The sequence below is a fragment of the Pogoniulus pusillus genome, chromosome 19, assembly GCF_015220805.1.
Source record: "Pogoniulus pusillus isolate bPogPus1 chromosome 19, bPogPus1.pri, whole genome shotgun sequence".
Taxonomy (NCBI): Eukaryota; Metazoa; Chordata; class Aves; order Piciformes; family Lybiidae; genus Pogoniulus; species Pogoniulus pusillus.
The window spans coordinates 12,445,058-12,471,956 of record NC_087282.1 but is presented as its reverse complement, the minus strand read 5'-3'; the positions used below and the strand labels follow the sequence as shown (position 1 = coordinate 12,471,956).

The window sequence follows — 26,899 nt, the reverse complement described above, 5'->3', positions numbered from 1 at the left end:
CAGAGAAAGAGACTCCACAGCCTTTCTGGGCAGCCTGCTCCAGGGCTCCAGCACTCTCACACCAAATAAGTTCCTCCTTGTGTTCAGATGAAAATTCCTGGGTTGCAGTTTGTGTCCCTTGTTCTGTCACTGAACACCACTGAGAAGAGTCTGGCCCCATCCTTTTGCCCCCCACCCTTCAGCTCTTGCTGAGCACTGAGCAGATCCCATCTCAGGCTGCTCTTCTCCAGGCTCAACAGCCCCAGGGCTCTCAGCCTTTGCTGCTCACATAGATGCTCCAGGCCCTTCAGCATCTTTGTCTCTCACCAGTAGTTCCATGACCCTTCTTGACCTGGGGAGCCCAGAACTGGATGGACACCACTTCAGCTGTGGTGTCACTAGGGCAGAGTTCTTCTGTGACACTGTTGGCTGTAGCTTGCCTTGTTTTCTGCTTGTCAAGACACTGAGCACAGCAAAAGCCATCTTATTAAGAGGCTGACCCATGGGTCTCATGTTCTTCACACAAATTAACCTAGAGAATTAGATACTTTCCATATAAATCATTTTCTCCCACTCACTCTGCCTCCCCACCCAAAAAAAAAGCAGAGGGAGCAGCCTCTCAAACCTGGCACTGTTTTAATGAAGAAAACGATGCGTGACAAGCTAATGAAGTAGGAATTCCAGCTGGATATCAGTGGATGGAGGAACAGAACATAAACCACGCATTTTTATCAGCAGTAATAGCAGCATTAGAAAGGAAGGAGAAGTTTATAGCTTTTTCTTTCTCCAAAAGAGGGAAATGAGTGCCAGCCACTTTCATTGCCTATTCCACCCCAGCTCAGTGGGATCACTTGCAGCAGGAGCTCTGACAGGCTGTGGTCCCCATCTGCTGCCATAGAACATCCTTCCAGGAGCAACCAGCGCTGCCCTCCTGCCGACCGCTCATGACAATGTGTGACTGTGGTGAGCCAAAGGGACACCAGCTGGGTGGGATCACAGGGATCAACCTGCCTACTGGAGGCCATGGGTTGAACTCCACAGGCTCTGAACAGAATCTGGTGCTGCGTTGGCTCCTTCAAGAAGCACAAACTGCACTTGTGCCTTGTTAATCGGCAGCGCCAACGCAGAAATCCAAGGGGCTAGAGCTGAGGTTTGCTATGTTACCTAAACCAGGAGCTCTGAGCACTTCAGCCTGCAACCTGGAAACAACTACAGCAGAGACGCTGCAGTGGCATTTACTGCATGCCCAACATCACCTTAAGTTAAATCCAAGGAATTCTGTAGCATGGCAGAGTTAGGCAGACAGAAGTTGGGATCCCCTCTGAACAGAGCATTTCTGCACATGAATGCAGCAGTTTGGGTTCAGAGGGAGATCACCAGAGCTCTGCGTCAGCAACTGGGCTTCACTTCACAGAATCCCAGTATGGTGGGGGTTGGAAGTGATCTCTGGAGATCATCCAGTCCAACCCCTCTGCTAAAGCAGGGTCACCCACAGCAGCCTGCCCAGGATCACAATGTACATCTGGGACAGAGAAGGAGACTCCACGTCTCTGGGCAACCAGGGCTCCAGCACCTTCACAGCAAACCAGTTTCTCTTCCTGTTCAGGTGGAGCCTCCTGGGTTTTACTTTGTGCCTGTTGCCTCTTGTCCCATCACTGGGTACCACTGACAAGAGTCTTGCCCCATCCTCTTGCCCTCTACCATTTAGTTCTTGCTGAACACTAATCAGATTCCCTCTCAGGCTGCTCTTCTCCAGATTCAACAGCCCCAGGGCTCTCATAGCCTTTCCTCCTCACAGAGATGCTCCAGACCCCTAAACATCTTTGCAGCCTCTGCTGGACTCTCGACAGTAGTTCCTTGCTCTCTTGACCAGGGGAGCCCAGACCTGGACCCAACACTCTAGATTTGGTCTCACTATTCCCTGTCCACATTCTCCAGTAGACAACTTTAGTATTTTTTCCCCTCCATAAAATGCCTTTTCGTAACAATGGAAGCTATGGGAGACCGAGCAAACTTGATGAATTTGTCCTATTATCTAAGAGCTTAGTCACTGAGGGAATTAGCCATGTTCAAAATAACAGCCAGGCTCAAAGAGATTCAGAGCAAAACCGTTCTGGAGGAGAAGCAGCTAATGTCAGAAATACATTAAGATGTTCTCTTGAAGCAGTTCAGAGATTTTTCAAGAAGTGTTTAAAAAAAGAGAAAAACCCTTTGACTAGATACAAAGAAAACAGGTTCTTAGTTTACAAAACCTGCTGTGCTCAGCCACCAAAACCCTGCAGGCAGGAGGGACAGATGGACTCGGTGACCACATGGCACGTGTGGTTTCTCAGCCAGCGCATTCTGCACCATGCTCTACCCAAAACTGATTCACGTTTTGATGCCACAGAATCCTCCAAACAATGATCTCAAAGGGTTTTCCACACAGCCCTGATGAATCTCACAATCTCAGCATGTGGGGTTTGGAAGGAATCTCTGGGGATCATCTAGTCACAGAATCATAGAATTGTTTTGCTTGGAAAACATCTCTAAGATCACTGAGTCCTGCCATCAACCTAAGACCACCATGGCCATTAAACCATGTCCCAAAGTGCCATGTCCACCTATTTCTTGAACACCCGCAGGGACAGTGACTCCAGCACCTCCTTGGGCAGTCTGTTCTGACTACCCTTGCAGGAAAGAAATGTTTTCCTCGTCTCCAACCTAACCCTCCCCTGGCACAATTTCAGGCCATTTCCTCTCATTCTATTACCTGGTACTAGAGAGAAGAGACCAACCCCCACCTCACTGCAACCTCCTTGCAGGGAGTTGTAGAGAGCAATGAGTGAGGTCCAACCTAGAACCACTGGGAGCTGTCTCAGGAAACAGAGTAGTTATCAACATGTCAGTTATCCAGCAGGGAGGAATTGGGGCACAGAACCATGGTCTGCATGTGGGACTTGAGCTAAACCCATCCTGGGACTGTCACAGGGACAACTGTCAGCTCATACCAGCTACTTGTGCAAAGCTTCTAATTTACCACAACACCAGCCCCTCCTTAACCTGCATGTTTCTTGTGTACTCTTACAGCAATGCTGGCAGGAGGCTCTAACTGAAGGATAAAAGAATCCCCAAACTGGGAGGGAAATGGGCACCAGAAGAGAAGCTACGTGGGTGAGGAAAATCCCACCAAGACAGACGCTAGTTAGGACTGAGTGAAGCTTTGGGAGCTCTCTGGTACTGCAGCAGACACAGCTCCCCAGAACCTGCAGAACTCATTCACAGAATCACCAAATTGTTTGGGTTGGAAAAGATCTTTAAGATCATCAAATCCAAACACTGATCCAGCACTGCCAGGTCACCCCTAAGCCATGTCCCTCAGCACCACATCTCTGCAGCTTTGAAACCCCTCCAGTGATGGGGAATGGGCCAGTTCTTGACAATCCTTTCAACCCAAGTAGCAGCCTCCAGTGACAGCAGATGCAAAGATGAACACAAACAAACCTGCAATAAGCTACTCTTTCATGGAAAAAGGCCTTCCTTACTGCAGCTGTGGAGTAGAGACACGACTGATCAAGCAACATCCTCTGCAGGACAACCAAGCTGTCCACAGGTCACTGCAGTTTCCTAGGGTGCTTCATCTTGATGTGCTCCACCAGCAGTGAGCTAAGTGTTCCGTCTTCTCTTTGATCTCTCTGGGAGTCCAGGGTTCCCTGGGCCTCTTATCCCATTTTTCCCTAATGCTTGGATGCTGCAAAATCGTTTTTACATCCCACCCTGGCCTGGCTTCTCTTCACCAAACAGCATTTCCTTATCTAAACTTCTAAAAAATGGAAATTGGATCCAAGCTCTTTCTTCCACTTCTCTTTTCCCAACTTCACACTGAGCTTTTCAGGATTAAGGAGCCCGGAGAGTCTTTGTACTTTAAATACACCATGATTTGCAGACTGACAAGAGGAGAAGAATCGGTAAGGGAAAATCATAGAGCTGTATAGACTGTTTTGAGTTGGAAAAGACCTTGGAAGGTCATCTAGTCCAACCCCCCCTGAGTCAGCAGGGACTCATTTAAGACAGTTACGTGGGTAACTTTGCTACTCCTTCCAGGGCACTGGTGAGACCATGCCTTGAGCCCTGGGGTCAGTTTTGCGCCACTCACTCCAAGGACACTGAGGTGCTGGAGTGGGTCCAGAAAAGGGCAACAAAGCTGGTGAAGGGTCTGGAGAACAAGGCACCCTGGCTGAGTGAACAAGGGTGTTTAGTCTGGAGAAAAGGAAGCTAGGAAAAGATGAGAAAACATCCTGACATTGTGCCAGGGGAGGTTTAGATCGGCCATGACAAAAAATCACTTTGCTGCAAGAGTGGTCAGGCATTGGGACAGGCTGCCCAAGGAGGTGGTGGAGTCATCATCCCTGGAGGTATTTAAGACACCTCCAGGTGTGGCATAGCACTCTAGTACATGATTTAATGGTCATCATAGTCTCAGGTTGATGGTTGGACTTGATCTTAGAGGTCTTTTTCAACTAAACCAGTTCTGTAATTCTATGAGCTTCTGGCTGCTGAACTGTCCTGCTCCATCTCCACTGCTTGCAGTAGCTGGACTTTCTATTCATTAAATTCCTTCCTGACACATTTTAAATCATGATTTATGAGAGTTTACTTCTTGTGGATGGTAGAAATGGAAAACATCAAGAGATTTGTTTTAAATATTTGAACTGTAAAAATAAGGGCAGATATTATGGATTAAAAAAAAAAACCAAACAAAACCACATTTGGATTCTGGGTCTTTTAAGGCTCATGGCTCCACCCTGATTTCCCCAGCACAACACTAAGCTCTGTGAGGAACAACCAAGGAAGATACACACTTGTCTTGTTTATCATACAACCAAAGCCTTGGAGGAAAGGTCTGTCCCTGTCAGGTAAGAAACTTGTCCCAGAAAAGGCTGCATAAGGGCAGGATTTAACCCAGCTAATTTGATTGTTGTGCCAGATCGATACCTCCGTGCAGAACACCAAACCAAATAATCCTCCTGCTTGCAATGCCCATCAGACATGGAGATTATTCTCATCACTACCAATGACAATTAGTTTCATCTTTCTGGGTTAGAAACAGATACTAGCAGAGTTTAGCAACTGAGTACCAGTGGAGCATGTAAAATACCCTCATGGGATGGCAGTGTAATTGGGAAAAGATTAATTGTTTGGGAAAGGGAAAGCAGCACATGCAAAGGAGGGAAAAAGCAACCCCAACAGCTTGGTATTGATGGATAATAAATGGTTTAAGGGGCTGACATAGAAAAAAGAGCCACCTGCCACAAGAACAAAAGGTACTATCACTTGTAAAGTGCTAGTGACATGCTTCTTTGAGACGACTTACTCTGGTTAGATCACAGACTCATGGAATGGTTTGGATTGGAAGGAACCTTGAAGGTCATCTAGTTCTAACCCTGCCCCCCAGCCATGGGCAGGGGACACCTTCCACTAGAGATCAGCTTGCTCAGAGTTGTTCAAGACGAAGAGCTCTGGTTCTTCAACCCAAGCAAGCACTGTCAACAACATAAAACAGCACTGAAATCAGTGCTGGGCTGCACTGATGTGTCTGCATAAATCAAGATCCAAGGTGCTATCCAGAATAGATCTCTATAGTTATTCTTGAATGTTACACAGACAAGGTAAAAAAAATCACAGCTGAAAATCCACAAGAAAAGCTCAGAGCTGAGGACAACTGGTCCAGTGTTGCTCTAGATGAAATATGAAGGTTCTTCAGTGCATGGTAGGCAGTTTAATCACTGTGAGTGGATCATCCAAGCCTCATTTAAGAGGAAACGAAGTAATTTTCTACTTCTATGGACTTTTTATCCATAGGCAGATGACAGAATCACAGAATGGTTGGGGGATGGAAGTGACCTGTGAGGATCCAGTCCAACCAACTCCTATTCACACTGACCTGCTGAAATGCAGCTACTTCTAGTGTGAAGTAACCTGTTTGTTTAGCAGAGTACACCAACATGAGCCAGCCTCTTAAATATTAAAAATTGGAGTCACTCATCAATGGGAAGAGCAGGGAAAATCTGCATTAGATGGGATGTAGCTGTCTGTGTTGGCACTTGGCCAAGACATCTGGATCAGCATGCCTTATCTTGCAGAAAGAGAGCAGGATTTATGACACTGAGTGTCACAAGGACCTTGGCTTCAGAACTCCGAATCTCCAAGCACAGGAGCGCCGTCCACCCATCAAATCCCTCAGACCACAACCATGCCACCCCAGGCATCAGGCTTCTTGTTCCAAGAACCACAGAATCAGCTAGGTTGGAAGAGACCTCCAAGATCATCCAGTCCAACCCATCACCTAGCCCTATCCAATCAACTAGGAGCTGCAAAGATCTCTGCTGGATTTGCTTGATTTGGTTCAGTTTGGCTTTGTCGCTTTCTAATCATTTTACACCTTATTTTCAGGTGATCTAGAGGTATGTGGAGCATCTTTGAATACTGGAGGTTGAGAGCTGTGTAAACCACAGAAACCACAGCCCTCTGTTTTTTTCCCTTAGAAGGAACAACATTTGGAAATTCCTGAGTGAAACCTGCTTCAGAACCAACCACAGGAATTTTTACTTCACCGCCACACACACACCTCCCGACCAATGTTTTAATTTGCATGCTATTCAGCACCCACTCTAACTCCTCTCTAAAAGAAGGGAAAGATTAAACTAATCAGAACAAAATAACAAAGTCTCTCTTATTGCCAGCAGCAAGAAAGGCAGCTGCAAAGATAAGAGGGCAAGAAAGCGTCAAGTTTTGTGCTATGTCAATTAGAAAAGCAACTCGCCCTGCACCACGTCCCCAGCAGAGCTCAGCAGTCATTGGGGAAGAAAGGAAAAGGAAGGACGAGCCAGATCCAGCTTTTCCAGCACCACTTTTCTTTCAGCGTATTAATTGCTGAAGATGTAAATGGGCAAAGGGGTGAAAGGAGATTTATGTTGCTTAGACACCAGCAGAGAGGAGAGAAGTGCTCTGTGCTGGGAGAGGTGGGAATAGAGTGGCAGAGAAGAAGGAAAATCCTGGATGCTCAGAGGCTGGGAGGAGGCAGAAACCCCCCCCCCGCAAAGTGTTGCTGGGTGGTAGAAAAGCCTTAAGCGGGACCCTAAATATTTTGTAGGCTGCTGCCTGTACCCTCACATCAAGATTCCAGTGCCGGGTTAGAGTCTTTCAGAAGCACAAACCGTTAAGCTTCTGTTTGTCTAAGTATCTTAGAGTGGAGGGAGGGCAAGAGCAAGCTGCCCAGAGGGCATCACGGAGCTGGCGGACGGGCAGCAGGAGATGTGGGCAGCGATTTCTGGCTCCAGAATCATTCCCGCTGCCAGCAACATCTGCTGGGTGCCCCCAACAGCGCCCAAACGCAGGGGCTGAGCCAGGTGACGCCAGCACGGGTCCATGCCATGGGACCACCCCGCAGGGATGCCCCGCGGCTCCCCGCAGGATGAAAAACGCCCAGGGAAGGGTAAAACACACCAGAAAACCCCTGCAAAACACGGTGCAGAGACCGGGCAGAGCGGAGGGAAATGCCACTGCAAAGCAAAGCAGTGCAGGGAGGGAGAGCTGGGAGGAGGAGGATCTCAATAACAACCGCATCTCTTGCCGGGGAAGTTTCTGAATGAGAAACGGGGACCCTGGCTGAGATGGGGGGGACTTCCCCGCTGCCCCCAGAGCTGTACTGCAGGCACAGCGGGGGCAGACTGGCAGTATTGTCACTGTCTCAGCCGCTCTCCCGGAGCTCCCCACCTCAGGAGCGGTTCACAGCCGGATGCAAGCAAAGGCTCGGTCTCAGCAGCAAATTCGGACTCCCCCCGCACCGCAACTCATCATCCGCGGAAGGGGCAGATCTGACAGGTCCCAGGAACGCTGCCGCCAGCCAGCAGCTCCGTTTCGGTGCTCCTCTCCTCCCAGTCCTCTCCCCTCAGCTCTTCTACCACACAACCCCATGCCAGCACCTGGAAAAACCCTTTGCTTCCCCCCCTCTCCCCAAAACCCACCAGTTCACCCTGGTGAAACCCACCTCCCACGCCCCAGCACATGCACAACCCTCCTCCTCCTCCCTTCCTCTTCATTTCTTCTTTTGCTCAGCAGTTTGAGGAATGCAGAGTCCATAAAATGGCTACAGAGTGATCAATGGTTTCAAGGACAGGGAGTAAAGGAGGAGTCAGGAGGTAGGACAGAGCCTTATTTCCCCCTCCAAGTACTGCAATAAGAGGAAAAGAGAAAGCCATAGCTACCTGAACTCACCATTCCTGATCCATCCCTTAGCCACTGCATCTTGCTTCTGATGATGTCCTTATTATCAGGGAGGGGAGAGGAAAAAAAAATCCCTACTGCCTGGCGAGAGCTGGCAGGGAAAAAAAAAAAGAAGCCCCCCCCACCCCCACCCTAGGCTGGAGCTTTCAGTCAGACATCCCTCAGCCCAGCAATCCCGTGCCTGTCAGGAGCAGGTTGTTAGCAGCCTCCTCACTACCTGGGGTTGCTGTTATTTGTTTCAGTCACAGGGATTTCAGGGGAGGGGGATGTCCTTTTCTTTTTTTTTCCCTTTTTTTTCTTTCTTTCCCCTTGCCATGCTTTGAAAACTATGCAGGAGGGGAGTAGAACGGGGGGAAGAAGAGAAGGAGGATCGATGAGAACTTCAGGAGGGTCCTCATGGGTGCTCAGTACCCCTGTCCTCCATCGTCTGCCCGTGGCTGGTCACCCTCGCCCCCGGCAGGATGGGACTCCCAGATCTGCAGAGCCAGCACATGCCTCCAGCTCAGCAAGGGGCTGGGGATTCTGCTGACGTTTGAAGGGCAGTAAGTTCTCACTCTGCTCTCCGCATGCAGGGTAAGTCCCCTTCCCACCACAGAAAAACCCTCTTCGCCATGAGAAGTGCTACCTGCCTGGGGTTATCCTCTTCCAGCACCCCACTCTGCTCCCCGCTAAAACTCTGAGCCCTCCTGCCTGTTCCCCTTGATTTTTCCTGGTCAGAACAAAGAAGCAGCAGCCCCAACACACAGTCAGAGAAGACAGGACCCTCAATAAGCATTCACCATCACCAGAGGCACCCACCAGGCCGGGGCAGATGAACTCAGTCCGTCCGGCGCTGGCCAGGAGCTGCGGAGATAGCATATGGGATGTGCAGAGCCAACTGGAAACAGGATGGAATCCCTTCGGTTCCTCCAGCTGGGACACGTATGTCGACATGGTTCTCCCCATTTCAGTGGAGATGTGGAGCTGGAAAGATGTTGGCCAAGGCTGTTCTCCAAGAGGATGCTGCGCTGTGGCCACAGCCTTCCGCCCTTCCTCCTGGAGCCAAGTGCCCGCAGGAAGGAGCAGCCCGTCCAAGGACTGGCACACACCTAAGCACATGCAGAATATCCCACCGGTAGTCCTGAGATCTCCTCTCTGGCAGATGATGAAGCCTGCAGCTAGCTTAAGAGGCAGGAGAGAATAGGTAAAAATCGTGGAGACAATGTGGGAAATGGCTGAACACACTGCTGTGGGTACAGAAGCCCAAAGCCAGGATATCCTCACAGTGGATACACTGGATGCACTGGAACTACACACAACACACTGCAAAGCCTCTACAGAAGCTACAGTCTCCTCTTCTAATTTGCAGAGGATTTAGGGTTGAATGGTTTGGGGTTTTTCACACCCACTCCCCCCTCAAGGGCAGAAGGGCATTTCAGTCTCCTGCTCCTGACCTCCTCAGGAGTCACCACCTTTCTTGCAGCTGGAGAGTCTGAGTCAGAAACTAAGAAGCACCTCCTCACGACTGCCCCTTTCTGCCAGCCCTGCACCACCAGAGCAGAGCCTAGGTGTCTTCCCCTTATTTAAACAGGGCAGAACAAGAGTTCAGGCAGGACTGAAGGGATGATGACCAGCCTCTTTACATGGCTTGTGTCCCATGTAGGTTGCTCCAGTTACATCAAGCCACATTCCATCACCTTGTACACAGCCACTGAGAGTCATTATTCCAGAGACAGTCAGAGAGCAAATGCTTATAGATATCAAAGTTCTGGAAACAGAATCACCAAGTAGTTTTTGTTGGAAGAGACCTTTAAGATCATCAAGTCAAATCATTAACCCAGCACTGCCAGGTCACCACCAAACCACGTCCCCCAGCACCACATCTCCACAGCTTTGAAATCCCTCCAGGGATGGGGACTCCACCATTGTCCTGAGCAGCCTAGGCCAGGGCTTGATAGCCCTTTTGGGTAAGAAATTGTTTCTCATGTCCAACCTAAACCTCCCCTGGGGCAGTTTAAGGTAATTTGCTCTTGTCCTATCACTTGTTACTAGGGAAAAGAGACCACCCCCACCTGGCTCCAACCTCCTTTCACGGAGTTGCAGAATGCCAGAAGGTCTCCCCTCAGCCTCCTTTTTCTGCCTAAGTTTCTGATGTTAAGTAGCATAAACTTCACCTAAGTTGTTTATGTTCAAATTCGGACTCTGCTCTGAAAATCCCATCTCTGAAAACCCTTCTGCAACCTATTTGTTTTCAGTCTGAGTCTGCTCCTCACCTTCCTCCCTGAGTAGAGCCCTGTCTCCTCCTAAATGTGATGGCCACATCTTTGTGCAGCTCTGCTTTTCACAGAACTCACAGGTCATCACCTCTTTGGCATGCCAGCCAGATCCAGCAAGACTTCACCAACTGATTCAAGAGCAGCAGGGGCTGCAGAAAGCTGAGACAGGAGGACTGACAGACAGATATCCTAAGTGCATGGGCATGTGCGTAACAACTCCACATGGGTGAAGGGTAAATGTGTTTTCTAGGAGCAACTATTAACAGAGATCTGTATGACAGTCCAGCACACAAACAAGTACCATAAGCAAGACTCTCTTAAGCACAAGATCCTCTTTAAAACATGCTCTGCACCACCCCAGTAACTTGGTGAACTTCAGTCCAGGTTACACCCACCTTCACCTTGGCAGCACGAACAGAGGGAGAAATTGTCTGGCATGTCCCACCCTGTTGCTCTAGCTGGTAAAATGGATCTGGAGGAGGAGGACAATTTCTGTTGAGGCTTGTTAGAAACAAGCAGAATTACACCCATTTCTCTCCTCCTGCTGTCAGCTGCTGAGCAGGCCTGTCAATAAAACTGATGTTCCACTGCTTCAGTTCCCAGCCCTGTTCACGCTAAGATCATTGGAGAAGTAAACCAGAAGCTGTTAGGTTAATTTTTGCTCTCTGCCAAGGTGACAAAAGGCAACAAGGACCAGAGATGAGCCAAATCCCTGAATCAGCATCAGCCTGCACACAAACCCATCCTTGCCCAGCTCAGTGGGGCAGTGATTCTCTCTGGCACACCCAATCTCAGAAAAACCCAACTGTGTTCTCCCTGCCAAAACAATGCACCTCTGTTGTCTCCCTCTCTACAAAAAGTGTTGTGCAGCAAGCCAGCAGGCAGGGGATCAAGCCTAGAACCCCTGCCAGGAAGAGAATCAGAGAATCATGGAATTGTCTGGTTAGAAAATACCTTTAAGTCCAAACGTTAACTCAAGCACTGTCAGGTCACCACTAAACCATGTCCCCATAGGACACCTCCACAGCTTTGAAACCCCTTCAGGGATGGGGACTCCAGCACCATGCTGGGCAGCCTGGGCCAGGACTTGACAATACTCAAAGGCAGCAAATTGTTCCTCATCTGCAACCTAAACCTCTCCTAGTACAACTTTAGGACATTTCTTCTCTTGTCCTGTCACTTGTTCCTTGGGAGAGGAGCCTCCACCTGGCTCCAAACTCCTTTCAGAGTTGTAGAGAGTCAGAGGGTCTCTCATCAGCCTTCTTTTCTGCAGGCTAAACAACCCCAGTTCCCTCGCTCATCACAGGGCAGCTCCTAGGTGCAGATTCCTAGCTCAAAACAGATCCAAGCCACACCTGTGGGATCCCATGCTTGGGGGTTAGTTTTCTTGTAACCTGCAAGAGCAGAGAAGGAAGCACAGCAGCATTACAGGATTTTATCTGCCTCTAATCTCTTTCCTTCACTGTATTCTATCACCACATCACCACTGAAATCTCCTTTAGATCTTCAAGGCCTCTTTTCTTTAATCCTACCCTAAGAATACAGCTATAAACCTCTCTGGATAGGGAAATGTTTTCCAAGATGATTCTCATTTCCCTGCTCCTGCCTTCAGCAGGGAATTTCCCTTCCTTTGCTTCTCTCTCCCACTCTCTTTTTCCTCCCCAGCTAGGACGGTGACTGTAGGCTCTGGAGAACATCGGCCAGCAAACGCCTCCCTGTTTAAATTCCAGCCCTGAATTGCCTCATTGAAGCAGAAGCCCTGTCACACAATGCTTATTTCACTGCTGCAGAAGGCAGATGTTCTTCCCCACATAGCAGAGAGCACAAATATGTTCTCGCAGCCATTGTCTCTATTGAACTGCAAAGAAAAGGCACCAACTCTTGCAGGTTAATTAATGAGAAAGGAGGGGAATTTGTCTAACCTCTACTAGGAATTAGCCAGCCTGGCTTTAGAAACCAATCAGCCACGCTCCACAGCTATGAGACGCCTACCTTCCTGCAGGAAAAAACCCTCCAAGCCCTACGGAGTACTTTCATAATGGCCCAGTGCCTCCCAGATTAGCACAGCAATAACGCAGCCCTTCAGGCTCTTGCAAAGTAGTATTATTATTTATGGTACATTACAAGATGGTTTGTTTGCACTTTAATAGGAGATGACATCTTCAGAAGCCTGAGATACAGGCATCCTTCTGAACTAACTCTGGCACAAAAAGAGTTTTAGCCATAAATCAGAGGACTCAAGTGTAGAAGAATCATTTGCTGTGAAGTCAGCAATTGGCATCTTGCTGTTGCCCACAGAAAACAACCAAAACAAAAAAAGATCATTATCTATCTCTTGCAGCTGCAAAGCAGGATCAGAAGGTCCTACCCTGACTTAGAATCATGAAATTGTTTTGGTTGGAGAAAACCTTCAAGATCACTGAGTCCAAGCACTCTCTAACCATAGCATGCCTGCTGCTAAACCATATCCCTCAACACCACAGGATCACAGGATGTTAGGGGTTGGAAGGGACCTTTGGAGATCTTCAAGTCCAACCCCATCACCACATCTCTCAAACACCTCCAGTGATGGGGATTCAATCACCCTCCTGGGGAGCCTGCTACAGCCTTTGAGAAACATTTCAATCAAGCACTTTCTCCTTACCTCCAACCTAAAACTCCCTTGGTGCAATTTTAGGCCATTTTCTTGCCTGAAGCTACACATAAAAACAGGGAGAGAGAGTGGAGCCCAAACCTACCTCTACCTGCTCAAAACCACTTCACAGAATCATAGAACTGTTTTAGTTGGAAAAGTCCTCCAAGATCATTGAGTCCAAACACCAACCCAAGACCACTCTGGACATTAAAGCATGTCTCACAGTGCCATGTTTTTTGAACACCTCCAGACAGACTCCAGCCTAGCTTCAGGCAGAGTTGGATCACACACAGCTTGCTCCTAGGGTAAAGGAGATAAATGATGGAAGAAGCCATGGCCATGCTGTCCACAGCAAAAGTCAAAGGACTTTTGTTTGATTTTACTAACAAAATGAAAGCTTCCATTATTTGGAATTGCAACTTTCAGGAAAGCCTTAGTGGAGAATCACAGTTTGGAGACCATTTTTGAAGAGGATTTTTTTAATTAAGTGAACTATTGAGTCCACAGCTAAAGGTCTCCCAGACAGAGATGCTCCTCCCAACCCAATCTGGCTGTCCTGCAGGATGACAGATACCAAGGTGCTGCAGCATGTCCAAAGAAGAGCAACAAAGTTGAAGGGTCTGGAGAACAGGTCCTGTGAAAGGTAATTGAGAATCCTGGGGTTGTTCAGTGTGGAGGAAAGGAGGAGACTGCTGTCTACAATTGCCCAAAAGAAGGTTGGAGACAGGTAGAGGGTTGGTTTCTTCTCCCTCATAAGAAGTGACAAGACAAGAGGAAATGGCCTCAGATTGCTCCAGGGGGGGTTAGGTTGGACATCAGAAGAAACTTTTTCATTGAAAGGGTTGTCAAGGCCTGGCCCAGGCTGCCCACAGGGCAGTGGTGGAATCCCCATCCCTGGAGGACTTTCAAAGTCATGGAGATGTGGCACTGAGGGACATGGATTAGCGGTGACTTGGCAGTGCTGGGTTAATGGTTGGACTTGATGATCTCCATGGTCTTTCCAACCAAAAACAACTCTATGACTCTATGGCCAGGCTGAGCTACAGCCCAGCCCCTGGCAAGGTGGCAAACCATAGGAGCACCATACCTGCCTCCTTCCCAGAACTGCTCGTTAGCCACATTACCTCCATAGTTTGCATCTTAGAATCACAGACTGCATCAGGTTGGAAATAACCCTCAAAGGTCATCTTGTCTAACCTCTCTGCAGTCAGCAGGGACATCTCCAACTAGATTAGGCTGCTCAGGGCCCCATCAACTTTTATCTTGAATGTCTCCAAGGATGGGGGCTCAACCACATCCTTAGGCAACCTGTTCCAGTGTTTCACCACTCTCATTGTGAAGAATTTCCTCCTAATGGCCAAACTAAATCTACCCTGCTCCAGTTTCAAACCACTGCCTCTCATCCTATCACTACAAGCCCTTCTAAACAGTCACTCCCCAGCCTTCCTGTAGGTTCCCTTCAGACTTTGACACACAGCTGTCAGGTCTCCCTGAAGTCTTCTGTTCTCCAAGCTCTTGTTTACTCTTCCCTTTTCCTAGTCCCCCCCCCTCTGACTGACAAGACAACTCACGCCTCAGCCCATTTGATTTGCTAATATCTTTCAACTTTTTTGTTTCCAGGAGTGGCATTTTTAAAACTCTCACTCCTGTTTTAATCAAGCCATGGCAGCCTGTTGCCAAGGAACGCACTCTGTTGCTAAGACCTCTGCTTTAGAGGCAAAAATTAATAACCTGCAGCCAAATTGCACTCTTTGGGTGATGAGGAAAGTACCTTCAGATCCACAGGCCCCTGAAAAGCCTCTCCAGCATCCAAGCCATTTTTTATGTCCATCTGTTACTAGCACTGCCCTAGTTCTGCTTATTCAGGGAAAATCCTATGGAGATTAAAACAAGGAATAAAACTAAATTCGAGCAAGGAAAAGCTTTATAAGCAGCACAATGCTGGCATAAAAATTCATTTCATTTGTGTACTTAGAGACCTGCATCCAAAAAAGAATCTTTTTAGAGAAAACTAGAGCTTAACACTACTATTCATAGATTCATAGAATAGTCTGGGTTGGAAGAGACCTTAAAGATCATTGAGTTCCAACACCCTGCCAGGAAGGACAAGAGAGAATGGACTGAAGATTGAGGATGACAGATTTGGACTGAATATCAGGAAGAAATTCTTTACAGTGAAGGTAAGGAGACACTGGGACAGGTTGCCCAGGAAGGTTGTGGGTGCCCCCTCTCTGAAGGTGTGCAAGGCCAGGTTAGATGAGGACTTGAGCAGCCTGGGCTGGTGTAAGGTGTCCCTTGGAACTAGATGATCCTTAAGGTCCCTTCCAACCCAAACCATTCCATGAATCTATGAATGTTCAGGAGAAGATCTACAAGGAAACAATAGGTGCTGCCCCAGGGCATGCATTTTAAGGTCAGAAGGGACCAGCTAAGCCACATTCCCTGCATCTGTGCTCCTCTCTTACCTGGAGGTATGTTTCCTAGTAGGACAGAGCCTCCAGGGCCCACAGCCTTATGACCTTGGCGCTTTAACAGCCCTGTCTGTCCCTTCTCCCCTACCCAAAGCCAGTGGGGATCTCAGTAGAGGTGGGTGCTTTTGGACAAAGCACCTCGACCTGGTTCTACACCCACCAACAGACACTACAGCCTGAAGCAGAAGCGCTTCTCCTCCCATAGAGGGGAGCAGTGAGATGTGGCAGTATGAGCCAGCCAAGGCACAGCTGGCTGAAGCTCTCACTGAAGTCCAGGAGCTTACTGCTTGAATAACCATCTGACAGCTTGGCTCTCCATAAGCAAAGCTGTTGCACAGAAAGGCAAGTAGATTGGTCTCCCAAGACCTCTTATCTCCATCAGGCAGGTGAAAGCTTAACGAGCAGGTCGCATTTATAAGGTTATGGGCACAGTTCATCAAAATGCAGAGAGTGATGTGGAGAAGTCTTTCAAATTCACTCCTTGCTCTTCTAGCTCTATTATTTAGAACAAGCTGTGACCTGTGCTCCTGGGTGCTGAGCTTAAGCAACTCATTTCCTGGCCACATTTTCATGACTTCACTTAGTCTGAGTTACAAACACATAGTAGGAGACCTTTGAGGCAGAGACAGCTCATGGACAGCCCAACCTCAGTCCTACAAGTATGGGATGTCCAGAGTCCAACACCTAGGACAGTGAGAAGAATTGTGACCATCTTCTATTCAGTCCTTATGTATTGTCCTGACATGCCTGGGTTAGGCCAATCCCAAGGTTTCTACTGCCTTCCTGCACATCTCCCTCTGCTTTCTCTGATTGCCATCAGCTGGGCAAGGGAAACAGGCAGGGAAAGGAGCAGCTGGGACCAGCCCCAACTCAACAGAAGAACTTGATGCTGAAGCATCATCCATAGCTCCACTAAGCATAAAGAAGACTCTTTGCTGAGTCTGTTAACTGGAGCTATTGACTTTCAGAGTTAGGAAAACTACTCAGAGAGATGCTCTCCCTCAGGCTGCTGAAGCATCATGAGGTTTCTCTTCTGCGAGAGCACTGCCTTGAGTCACCCACTGGAGTCAAAAGAAAGGCAGACAGAGTCCCTCTTGCCCACCCACCATCCACAGAGGGATGTAAATTCACCTGCAGAGCCAAGATCTCAGCTCTTCAAACCCACTGAGCTTGCTGGTTTCATCCCAGGGTACTTTTCAAGACCTGTCCAAGTCCCATGGTCCCCTCATCAGACTTCCACTGACAAGAGACAGCCCACAGATCTTCCCCACTGAGCTCAATCTGCAAAGGAAGCTTCCAATCTTGTTTTATTTACAAAGGCATACAAAATTTACTTCCTTTCTTAAAGCTTCCATCCCTCTTCTCCCTAAACCTACAACTCCTTGCTAGTGTCCTTTGAAATGTTAACTCAATAGTTTCACTGCAAGCGCAATGAAATCCTCCCTGGGCCTCTCTGATCACTGTAGAGGACACAGACTACAGGCTCAGAGAGTCTTTGGCTTGCCAGGTGAGCAGAGGAGGAAGGGACCTTGCTCTCCTGCTGTTGCTACGTCTTTCATTTCTGCATTGCCACGCTGATGCGCGATGCTCCATCAGTGCAGCGGTGTGTGCAGTAACAGGAGGAGACAGGCAGAGCCAGCAGGAGCCGAAGGGTCCCCCACGGAAGCCGTCTCACAGCAGGGATTCTTGACAGAAAATACAGGGTGTAAAACATGGACAAGGTTCAGCTAACATCTGCCAGAGCATTTACAACGGGAGGTCGTAAACTAAAAGAAGCCTCCAGAGGTCAGATCTCAGGAGGAGTTATAAAACTGTGCTCAGATGACTAAAGGGGTTAAACCCAGCTGCTTCCCGCCTGGAAAGCCTCCGCAGAAGCCGTCCCTTCGTTAATCACACATCCCCACACAAAGCCGTAAATATGTAGCATCCTCTCCCTCTAGTGGCTGGAGGCTTGGAAATTAAGAGGGTGGAAAATGACCCTGCAGTTCCCGGAATCGAGTGAAGTTGTCCAAGTCTGTTTGTCTGTCCACCAAAGCCCTCCGGGGGCCAGCAGCCACCCCAGCAGGTACTACGCCCAGAAGAAGTATCACAGCCTTCACAAGAGCCACTCCTCAACAGCACCACACAGATCAGGATGTAATGAGCTGGCACCTAAAATTCAGCCTGCTTCCACCCCATGCCTGTGTCACCAGAGTCACCTACTACATGTTTTGCCCCTGTGTTTTTCTTCCCCATAAAGTTCCCCTTCACAAGACTTGTTAACGTGCCAAGGACACACAAAAGCTGCTCACTCCGTGCTTTTTCTCCCCGTGTCATCCCACGCCAGCCATCCTGCCAGGTCTGCTCACACTTCACAAGGACAGGGTGCTGGTAGGAAATCAGGAGGCATAGAACCAGCCACCCTGGATGGTCTGACCACACAGAGACAGCACCAGGGAGACAAAGCAACTGCAAAACTTGAGGTGACATAATGCAGAGAGCTCCACAATGAACTGTTTCTGAGCATCTCACAGGACTGGTAAGCAACTGGTCTCCTGTACTCAGCACTGGTGAGGTCACACCTTGAATACTGGGTTTTGGGCCCCTCACTACAAGAATGACATTTTCCAACCCTGGAAGTGTTCAGCACTAGGTTAGATGGCACCATATGCAAGCTGGTCTAGAAGGTGGCAAGGGGGGTTAGAACAAGGTGATTGTTAAGGGTCCCTTCCAACCCAAACCATTCTGTGATTCTGTGAATGCAAACAAGAACACATACATCCAAGCTGATGCCTTTAAGAACCAATGAGACAGGCAGGTATTAAACTCCAAATTTATGCCAAAGCCCAAATAAACCATATTTAATCCAAAATATCATTAAAATGCCTCTACCTTTCTCCTGTATCTCCTTCCCAAGTGACCAGAGTCAGCTCTCCCCTTTGCCTTCCCAAAGTGACCTTTGCCATTTAGTGCTTTGACTGGCAGGGAGGCTTCTCAATAGATCCCAAATATGCCCCAAGAAGGGATTATACAGAGGTAAAGACTTTAAGAGCCTATACACATGAAGTCAGAACACTATCTATTGCCTTCTGGAGTGCTAAATATACCCAGCTTTTACTATATACTTGTCACTTTGCTATCTCAGGAGCCGTCTGCACCAGCCCCTAAAGAAGGCAGCTTGCTATTTATATGTAATGTGCTTAGCAATTTTTGTCACTGAAGTGGCGTGGCTATATTCTAGATAGGGCTTTTTTCATCCTCATAAACTCCAACATGGGAAAACAGGAACGCTGCAAACTAATCTTCACAGGTTCTTAGAAAGGGATGAGCGTCCCAATGCTTCCAAGCAGCCTAATTCCCACAGGCTGACAATTTTTAGTTAGAATACAGCATCAGAAGTAAGTCAGACAGGCAGTCACTGAAACAGAAATCCTGTGTTCCATCAACAAGAATGGTATCTTTTGGTAGTTTCCTCTAGATTTTCATAAAGCAAAGATGCACATAGAGTCCTTCAAGAGAGAAATATGCATCATCTCCTGCATAAGCCAAGTGACACTTCAAGTTCATCCTTTTCCTCCCCAAACCTGAAGTTTCTGGAAAAACAACAAGCAGGCACACTGACTTCAAGACCACATTTTCCCCCTGAATCTAAAAGCTTCTATGAGCACAAGCAGCAGCTGTCTTGACTTCAAGTGATCTTTCTTCCCAAAATACGAAATGTCTGGAAGCACAAGAACGGAGGCACATGAACTTTGAGACTTCAAGATCACCTTTTTCTCCCCCATATCTGGTGCTTCTGGAAACAGGAGCAGCAGACACACTGACACACGTGGCTGTAGACAATCACTGAGACTCTAAAATCTCAGCTGTGGAAAACCCAAGACAAAAATCAAACGCACAGCTCTGAAACAAATGCTGGGGGTGTGGCCCTTGCTTGCTTAAACTGTGCCAGATGGGACCTACAATGGCATTTGAAATGCATGAAATGCACAAGAGTTCAACCAAGCTGCACCTCGGGCTATAAATACAAGCAGGAAGCTCCTCCTGAGTGTGCTGAACCAAGCCCTCTCCTTGCCATTTAGCACCTGGAGCTTGCTGGGGTGTATTTACTTGCAGAGGATGGGTTTGAAATGCAGAGGATTGTTTATAAAACACCATTTTTCTTAATTAAAGCACGTTGTGAAAATATAAAAATAGCCTTTTGGGAATAGCAGACTAACTGTAGAAGCATCACTAAGCTGTTCCTGTGTGAAGTAAAAAGGTGTGAAAGACATGCTCTTGAAAAGAAAAATGTGTGGCTTGTGTTTTATCTTGCTTCCACTACACAGCCATATGTTGGCTGCTGTGTTCTATTAATAAACTCCTGCTCTGATGTTATCCCACTTTGTGTCTGGGTAAGCACAATTTGGGGTACATAAATGCTTAATGCTGATACTCTCAGTGCATTGTAAGGCTCAGGTGGCAGCTCTCCCATAAAGGGAATTTGATTCAGACTCGTGCAAACAGCTCTATTAAGATCACACTGATCCCAAGCAATCCACCAAGAGGAAGAAAGTGCCTCCAAATGACCCCAATTTACAACTACCTGAAAGGAGGCTGTAGCCAAGTCAGGGTCAGTCTCTTCTGCAAGGCAGCCAGCAACAGAACAAGGGGACACAGCTTCCAGTTGTGCCAGGGGAGGTGTAGGCTGGATGTTAGGAGGAAGTTCTTCCCAGAGAGAGTGACTGGCATTGGAATGGGCTGCCCAGGGAGGTGGTGGAGTCACCGTGCCTGGAGGTGTTCAAGAAAAGACTGGATGGGACACTTAGTGCCATAGTCTAATTGATTGGCTAGGGCTGGGTGCTAGGTTGGACTGGATGATCTTGGAGGTCTCTTCCAACCTGGCTGATTCTGTGATTATAAAGACACATCAGCATCATGTAGATTCCAGCTTGGAATCGCAGCCATTGTTTAGGTAGAACATCCCAGCTCCCAGTTGGCACAAAGCAACAGGAATGTGGCAAGTAACAGCAGACCTGAGAGATCACAGAATCACAGAATGCATCCAGCTGGAAGAGCCCTCAAAGCTCATCCAGTCCAACCCTTGATTCAACACTGATGGATCAACACTAAACCACATCCCTAAATGCTGCTTAAACACCTCCAGAGATGGTAACTCCACCACTGCCCTGGGCAGACCATCCCCATGTTTGATAAACCATCATCAGCAAACAGCAGCTAAGGACTCAGGCACTAGCACTACAGAACTGCTTAAGCAATTTCTTCTTTCAAAGTCAAATGTCCACGTGATGTGGTAGGTCCCTACTGCAGTTCCTGGCACAAAGATGATTTCACTTCTAGCTGTATGCAGCTAGTTTCTTGGGTTGTACATCACAAACACCAACCAGTGAGTCAATATTGCACATCACCTCAAGAGGCACTTTTGCAGAACTTCCATATCTTTTTTGGGACTAACTGCATTTAGATGGTCTCTTCACATCTTGCTGCAGCATGCTGTTGAGAATCAGGGCTGGGCCACCCACTAGACAAGTGCCAGGGGCTCTCCACGAACCCCTCTGATTCCCAAAGGGAAGAGAAGGGAAAGAAGGGAAAGAGACTGATAGGGCAGGAAGACATTAAACCATCTGCTATGGAAAGAACAGTCCCAGGAAATAGAGACAGAGACACAAACCAATATGGAACCCAACCCGTGATGGCAATGGCTCAATGATTTTAGAGGTCTTCTCCAACGAAAACAATTCTATGATTCTGATTTCCCAGGTTTTTTGAGCCTGCAAAAATTTACTGGAAACCAAAGAAAAGCTGGTGTTTGGCAAAGATTCCCAGAATTGCTGCTCATTAGAGAACATTTTTTTCAGTGCTTTCATTTGATCCCCACAGTTCCAAGTGGAAACCAGAAAACCATTTTGCTGAGTACTTCAGCACCAGGCACATATTCAGGGGGCACTCAGGACCAGGTGCATATTCATCAGGAGTCTTCTCTTTTCTCCAAGACCTCCGGCAGCGATCTAGCCTTTCCCCTCAGCCTCTCTGCTTTTCAAAGCAAAACCTCTTTCCAAACGTCAATTAACTTCACAGACAAACACCACCAAAAACTAGAGTGGGACCTTCTTGCCCTGAATGCATCCTGTTGAAAACAGCAAGCCTGGTTTGACCTGTTCAGGTACCACAGTATATTTGCTCTACCTTTCCAGCCTGCCAGTTGCTGTTCCATTCATAGCTCGCACTCCTTCGGTTCTCACATGATGCTCAGGCTCTGATTTCTGAAGATAGACAAACCTCCTCCTGTCATTTTGGCCCCAGCAGCTATGAACATTGCATGAAGACAGACAATGGTTCATCATGATCTCTGCCCACACACAAGTTTTTTTCTTTTTCTTTCCTTGCCCTCTCCCATTCTTCTGGAATCTCAGTGTTATTTTTAACAGTTAATAACAGCTCTGGTCCCTCCATCCCAGATGGAGCCAAACTCCTGTGATAACCCCAGGTGTTCTCCACTCCCGCTGATTTCAAGCCTCCATAGAACAGAACAAGCAATGGGGCTGAGCTCTAGTGCCTCTTATGTATTCCTTTTTTGACTGAGATTCTTAATGCTGATTCTTGTAAGACCTCAAACTAATTCACATTCATTTACAGGAATTAAATGCAACGTGCACTTTCCCTTTCACTGAAATGGAGCCAGTTGGCAGGGGCAGCCATTAGCTGCCCGCCCACAGAAACACTCCATGATACATCAAGTCCCACAGTGAAGAACATTCAAATGCACATCATACCACAGCCACCACAGAATCACAGAATGGGTTAGAAGAGATCTTTAAGCTCAGAGTCCAACCATCAACCCAGCGCTGCCAGGCCACCACTAAACTCTGTCCCTCTGCACCGCATATCCATTGCTTTGAAACGCCTCCAGGGATAGGGACTCCAAGACTGCCTTGGGCAGCCTGTGCTAGGCCCTGACAACTGTTTTGGAGAAGAAACTGCTCCTCATGTTCAACTTGATTAGAAAAGCATGGCTTCAACACAAAACACTCACAGCACGATGAGGTTTGGAAGGTATCTCTGGAGATCATCATCTCCAACATCCCTGCTAAAGCAAGGTCACCCCAGAAGGTTGCCAAGATCACAACGCCCAGGTGGGTTTGGAAGCTCTCCAGAGAAGGAACCTCTACAACCTCTCAGAACAGCCTGCTTCAGTCCTCCAGCACCCTCACACCAAAGAAGTTTCTCCCCATGTTCAGATGGAAAAAAAACTAAACCAGGTTTAGGTTCCGGAGGGTTTATCCTTGCTTTTGCTGGCTTTGGTGGGTTTGTTTGAAACTAACTCTTACACCCCTATCCTCAAAATCTTTCTCCAAGCATGAGGATGAGGTTGCCCCAGGGAGGGAAGGGACTTTAAAGGTTCTCTAGCCCAACACCACTGCAGTCAAGAGAGACAGCTGCAACTAGAGCAGGTTGTTCAGAGCCTCAGACAATCTGACCTTAACTAGTTCCAAGAATGGGGCATCTACCATCTCTCTGGGCAACCTGGGACAGGCTCTCACCACTCTCATCATAAAATTAGTTCCATCGCCCCTTGTCCTGTCACAACAGGCCCTGCTCACAAGTCTGTCCCCAGCTTTCTGATCAACCCCTTGAAGTCCTGAAAGGCCACCAGGTGGTCTTCCTGGAGCCTTCTCTTCTCCAAGGTGAACAACCCCAACTCTCCCATCCTGGCCTCACAGCAGACAGCTTCCAGCCCTCCCACCATTGCTGTGGCCTCCTCTGGCTCTGCTTCAACAGCTCCATGTCCCTGCAGTGCTAAGGACTCCAGAGCTGACCCCAGCACTGCAGGTAGGACCTCAGCAGAGCAGAGGCACAGAACACCCTCCCTCAACCTGCTGTTCACTGTAGGTCTACAGAACTCATTGACAAGGAGTTTCAGGAGGACTGTAGATCTGACCTGCCTGGGGAAGCCAAGGTGCACTGCACAAGCTCCCCAGGAACCAAGTAATGCTTCATGGCCAGAGCTGTTTGTCTTTGTCAGCATGTTGGTAAGAACAACAGAACAATTTATGCTTGATGAAATTACTTTTGCTTTTCATCCCCTTGCTTTATTTGTTCCTCCAAGGAGATTAGTTCTTTCTTGAGTTTAGGGAGACTACTGAACCCTGGAAAATCAGTCTATGTGAAGCTTGTTGGAAAACTACCTCTGGTATGTTCATGCAGCACACCACATTGATTATGTTGCATGCACAGGCTTTCAGCACATTAAATTGCTTCTCCCTGAAAGCTCTTCTCCCACTGAGTCTGTTAATTGTTTCTGCTTTTAGAAGTTATTAGTGAATGCAGAGTTGGGTAGAGATGGTGGTTTAATAACCCCCGAGACTCCCAAACAGGTATTGGATCAGCATTAGCAACAAAACCCTCACTGCACCACTCATTGAACATGACTTAGAGACCAGCTACTCCAAAAGGAGGAAAGAATCAGTCCACTCCCCATCCTTCCACTCCCCATCCTCCCGTGACACTGCCACGGTGAAGCCAACTTCTGCCCCAAGGCAGGACCTCATCCAGCCCCTCCTGAGAGAAATCAGCTCCTCCTTGACACAAAGGCACCATGTACAGTGCTCCTGGACATGGAGATGGACCATTCTGTGCCCTCAAAGCAATTTCACCTGCCACCAGCACACACAATGGTCCCTGGGCCATTGGATGGGACACAGTGACACTCCCCATCACAGAGGTGTTGCTAAAAAGTCCTTTTGCTGTTGACTTCCCCTCCTCACTAGCATGTTGGGCAGGACAGACAACCACTGAGAATGAACCCATTTCTCAGCCCAAGTCCCTTGAGTCACCTGCCTCACCTCCACTTACTGCTGCCAAGAGTAAATCACCATTTCTTCGCTCTTTTAGGAGCATACTTTTCTTTAGCAGCATAGTGATGAATAGACCCCATTCCCTACCTGTCCAAGCTGCAGCCACCAGCTGTCACTGCTGTAGCTGGAAGGTGGTGCTGCTGCTGCTTCTTCACCTGACCTTGATTCCACCTCTAGACCCTCTTCTCTCTCTTCTTTCTCTCTTTCCAAATCCATTCAGCAAAAGCTGAACATTTAGTGTCAAGCTTCAATGTTACAGAAGCACTTTTAGGCTGAAAACATACCCCATAATATCACTTCCAGACTCTGTGCAGAGCTTTGGGAATCCCAACTCATCCCTGGGCTCTCACTGCTTCTCCCACTCCGATCTGTCTTCTCAAGCTGCTCTCTCAGAGGCGAGAGATACTGTTCCCTTTAACGAGGCACATTCTAACAAATCAACAAATACTTTTCCCTCAACAAGGCTCTTGCTGTTATTCCCAGATGTACATTCATGCACATCTCCTGCTTGCTTGGGAAATCCCTCTTGGAACAGCACAGCAGAACATTTACTCATCGACTGATAAGGTGGGAGGAAAAGAAGGAAAAAAGAAAGCTGCCTGAATGTCTTTGAGACGATGAAACAGCAGGACAAACACCCTCAGAAAGTTCTCTGATTCAAACAATAAATGAAAAACATTTAAGAGTTTCTTCCTGTCTGGTCTAAAGTACAAAGTGCTCTGGGAAGGCAAGACCACACAAACTGCTCCCTTCCTTCTCACCTCTCTGAAACATCCTCTCTAAGGAGCTAACACCACACAAATCTGAGTGTAGTCTCTACGCCACAGCAGATGGTAACTGGGCAGCCCCCATGCAGCAATTCGAAGCAGAGGGGCTTCTCTGCTGGGTTAGAGGAGAAACCTCAAGGAGATGAACAGAGGTGTTCCAACCATCCACACCTCCAGAGAGCTGGCAGCAAGGTCAGGCCCCACAGAAAGGATAGGACCTTGCACACTTCTAGAGTAACCTTCAGCTCTTCTGTAGGAGGATGACGTCCTGGCAGTGCTGGGTTAATACCTGGGGACTTGATGATCTTGGAAGCCTCTTCAAACAAAACAATCCTATGACTTCTAAAGCAACATCAGACACATTTGAGATTCAGCTGGATAGGCACTGAGTCATTTTGTCTAGATTGTGCTTTCACCAAAGAAGGTTGGATCAAATGAACCTCGAGATCTCTTCCAATATGGGATTCTAGAAATCTATGATTTTTAACCCTGAAATTGGGAGTGGTGGAGCATGCTGTGCTGTGTTCCCTCTGCAGGGCACCTCAGGCCAGACACCTTCTGAACACACAAAGTGACAGCAGCAGACAGTGGCTTTCTTGACAAAACCAAGTACATGCCAGAGAAAGAAGTCTCCAACTGACAAACATAAGTAAATATGCCAGTATGTGCAATAAGAGGTGAAGAAGGACTCTCAGATGTTTGCAGACCCCCTCAAGATGATTGCCAATGTGTAAAGTACTTCAGTATTCAAAGGGAAAAAGGCAAGAGGAGGGTTTGCTGAAGCAGGCCCCGAGGGGTGTATCTCACTGACATTTCCCTCATGCATAACATTAGCAGCCACCTTCCTAAAAATTAGAGAATCATAGAATGCACTGGGTTGGAAAGGACCTTTAAAGGTCATCTAGTCCAGTGCCATGGACAGTCAGCTTGGACATCCACAACTAGAGCAGGTTGCTCAGGGCCCCATCAAGCCTGACCTTGAATGTCTCCAGAAATGGAGCCTCCAGTATCTCCCTGGGCAACCTACTCCAGTGTTCCACCACCCTCACAGTGAAGGACTTCCTCCTAATGTCCAAAACTTCTTCCTAATGTCCAAATCAAACAGACACTTTATAACTGTTTGGCTTGGGGCAGTAAATCCAAGGCTAAGGCTGACATACATGAAGCTCTATCACTCACATCACCACCACTGCAGCCAGCACAGCAAGTGCAAGGAAATAATTAGCATTCAATATTTCATCAAAACATTGAAGTTTTAAACACTGGACTTGTCAGAATAGATGGGTTGTTATTATTATTAAGCTGTTTTTACAGTATCTTTGAGAAGTTCTATCCATGCCTCAGATGGCTCCAATGCCAGCTGTTCACCAAGTGATGCCACACAGAGTGTTTGTCAAGATGGCTGCTATCAGTGAGCTTAATTAAACACTCTGCTCCTGGCTGTCACTCATGTTTTATTCATGAATGAAGAGATGCTCATCTTTCTCGGAGCTTACATGCTCCTGGAAGAGACTGAGCTCTTCTGCCAGGTGTCTCAAGGCACTGATGGCCTCATCATGTGGTTCTTCCACACCTGACTTGGCCTTCACTGTCATGTTGGGTTTGATGCCTCTCCACAAACTGTTACCCAAACATTCAAGCACTATTGCCAGCAAACAAGCATCCTTATGGGCCACACAGCCTGCCCGGGTGG

At 47.9% G+C, this 26,899-nt stretch overlaps 1 protein-coding gene across 7 annotated transcripts in view; it reads right to left on the bottom strand.

Annotated features, from left to right (window-relative positions):
* The window catches only part of ARHGEF9 (Cdc42 guanine nucleotide exchange factor 9), a 252,705-nt gene that overhangs the window by 146,110 nt on the left and 79,696 nt on the right, over positions 1 to 26,899 (bottom strand). The window contains exon 1 of one of the 7 annotated variants that reach the window (XM_064159337.1): positions 8,236 to 8,327. The exons of 5 other annotated variants lie outside the window; for them this stretch is intronic. In XM_064159337.1, the coding sequence (XP_064015407.1) occupies positions 8,236 to 8,265 (30 nt within the window). In that variant the 5' untranslated portion in view covers positions 8,266 to 8,327. Of the gene's footprint in view, positions 1 to 8,225; positions 8,328 to 26,899 lie in introns of those variants that run through there. One more of the 7 variants, XM_064159341.1, reaches the window with a different exon arrangement.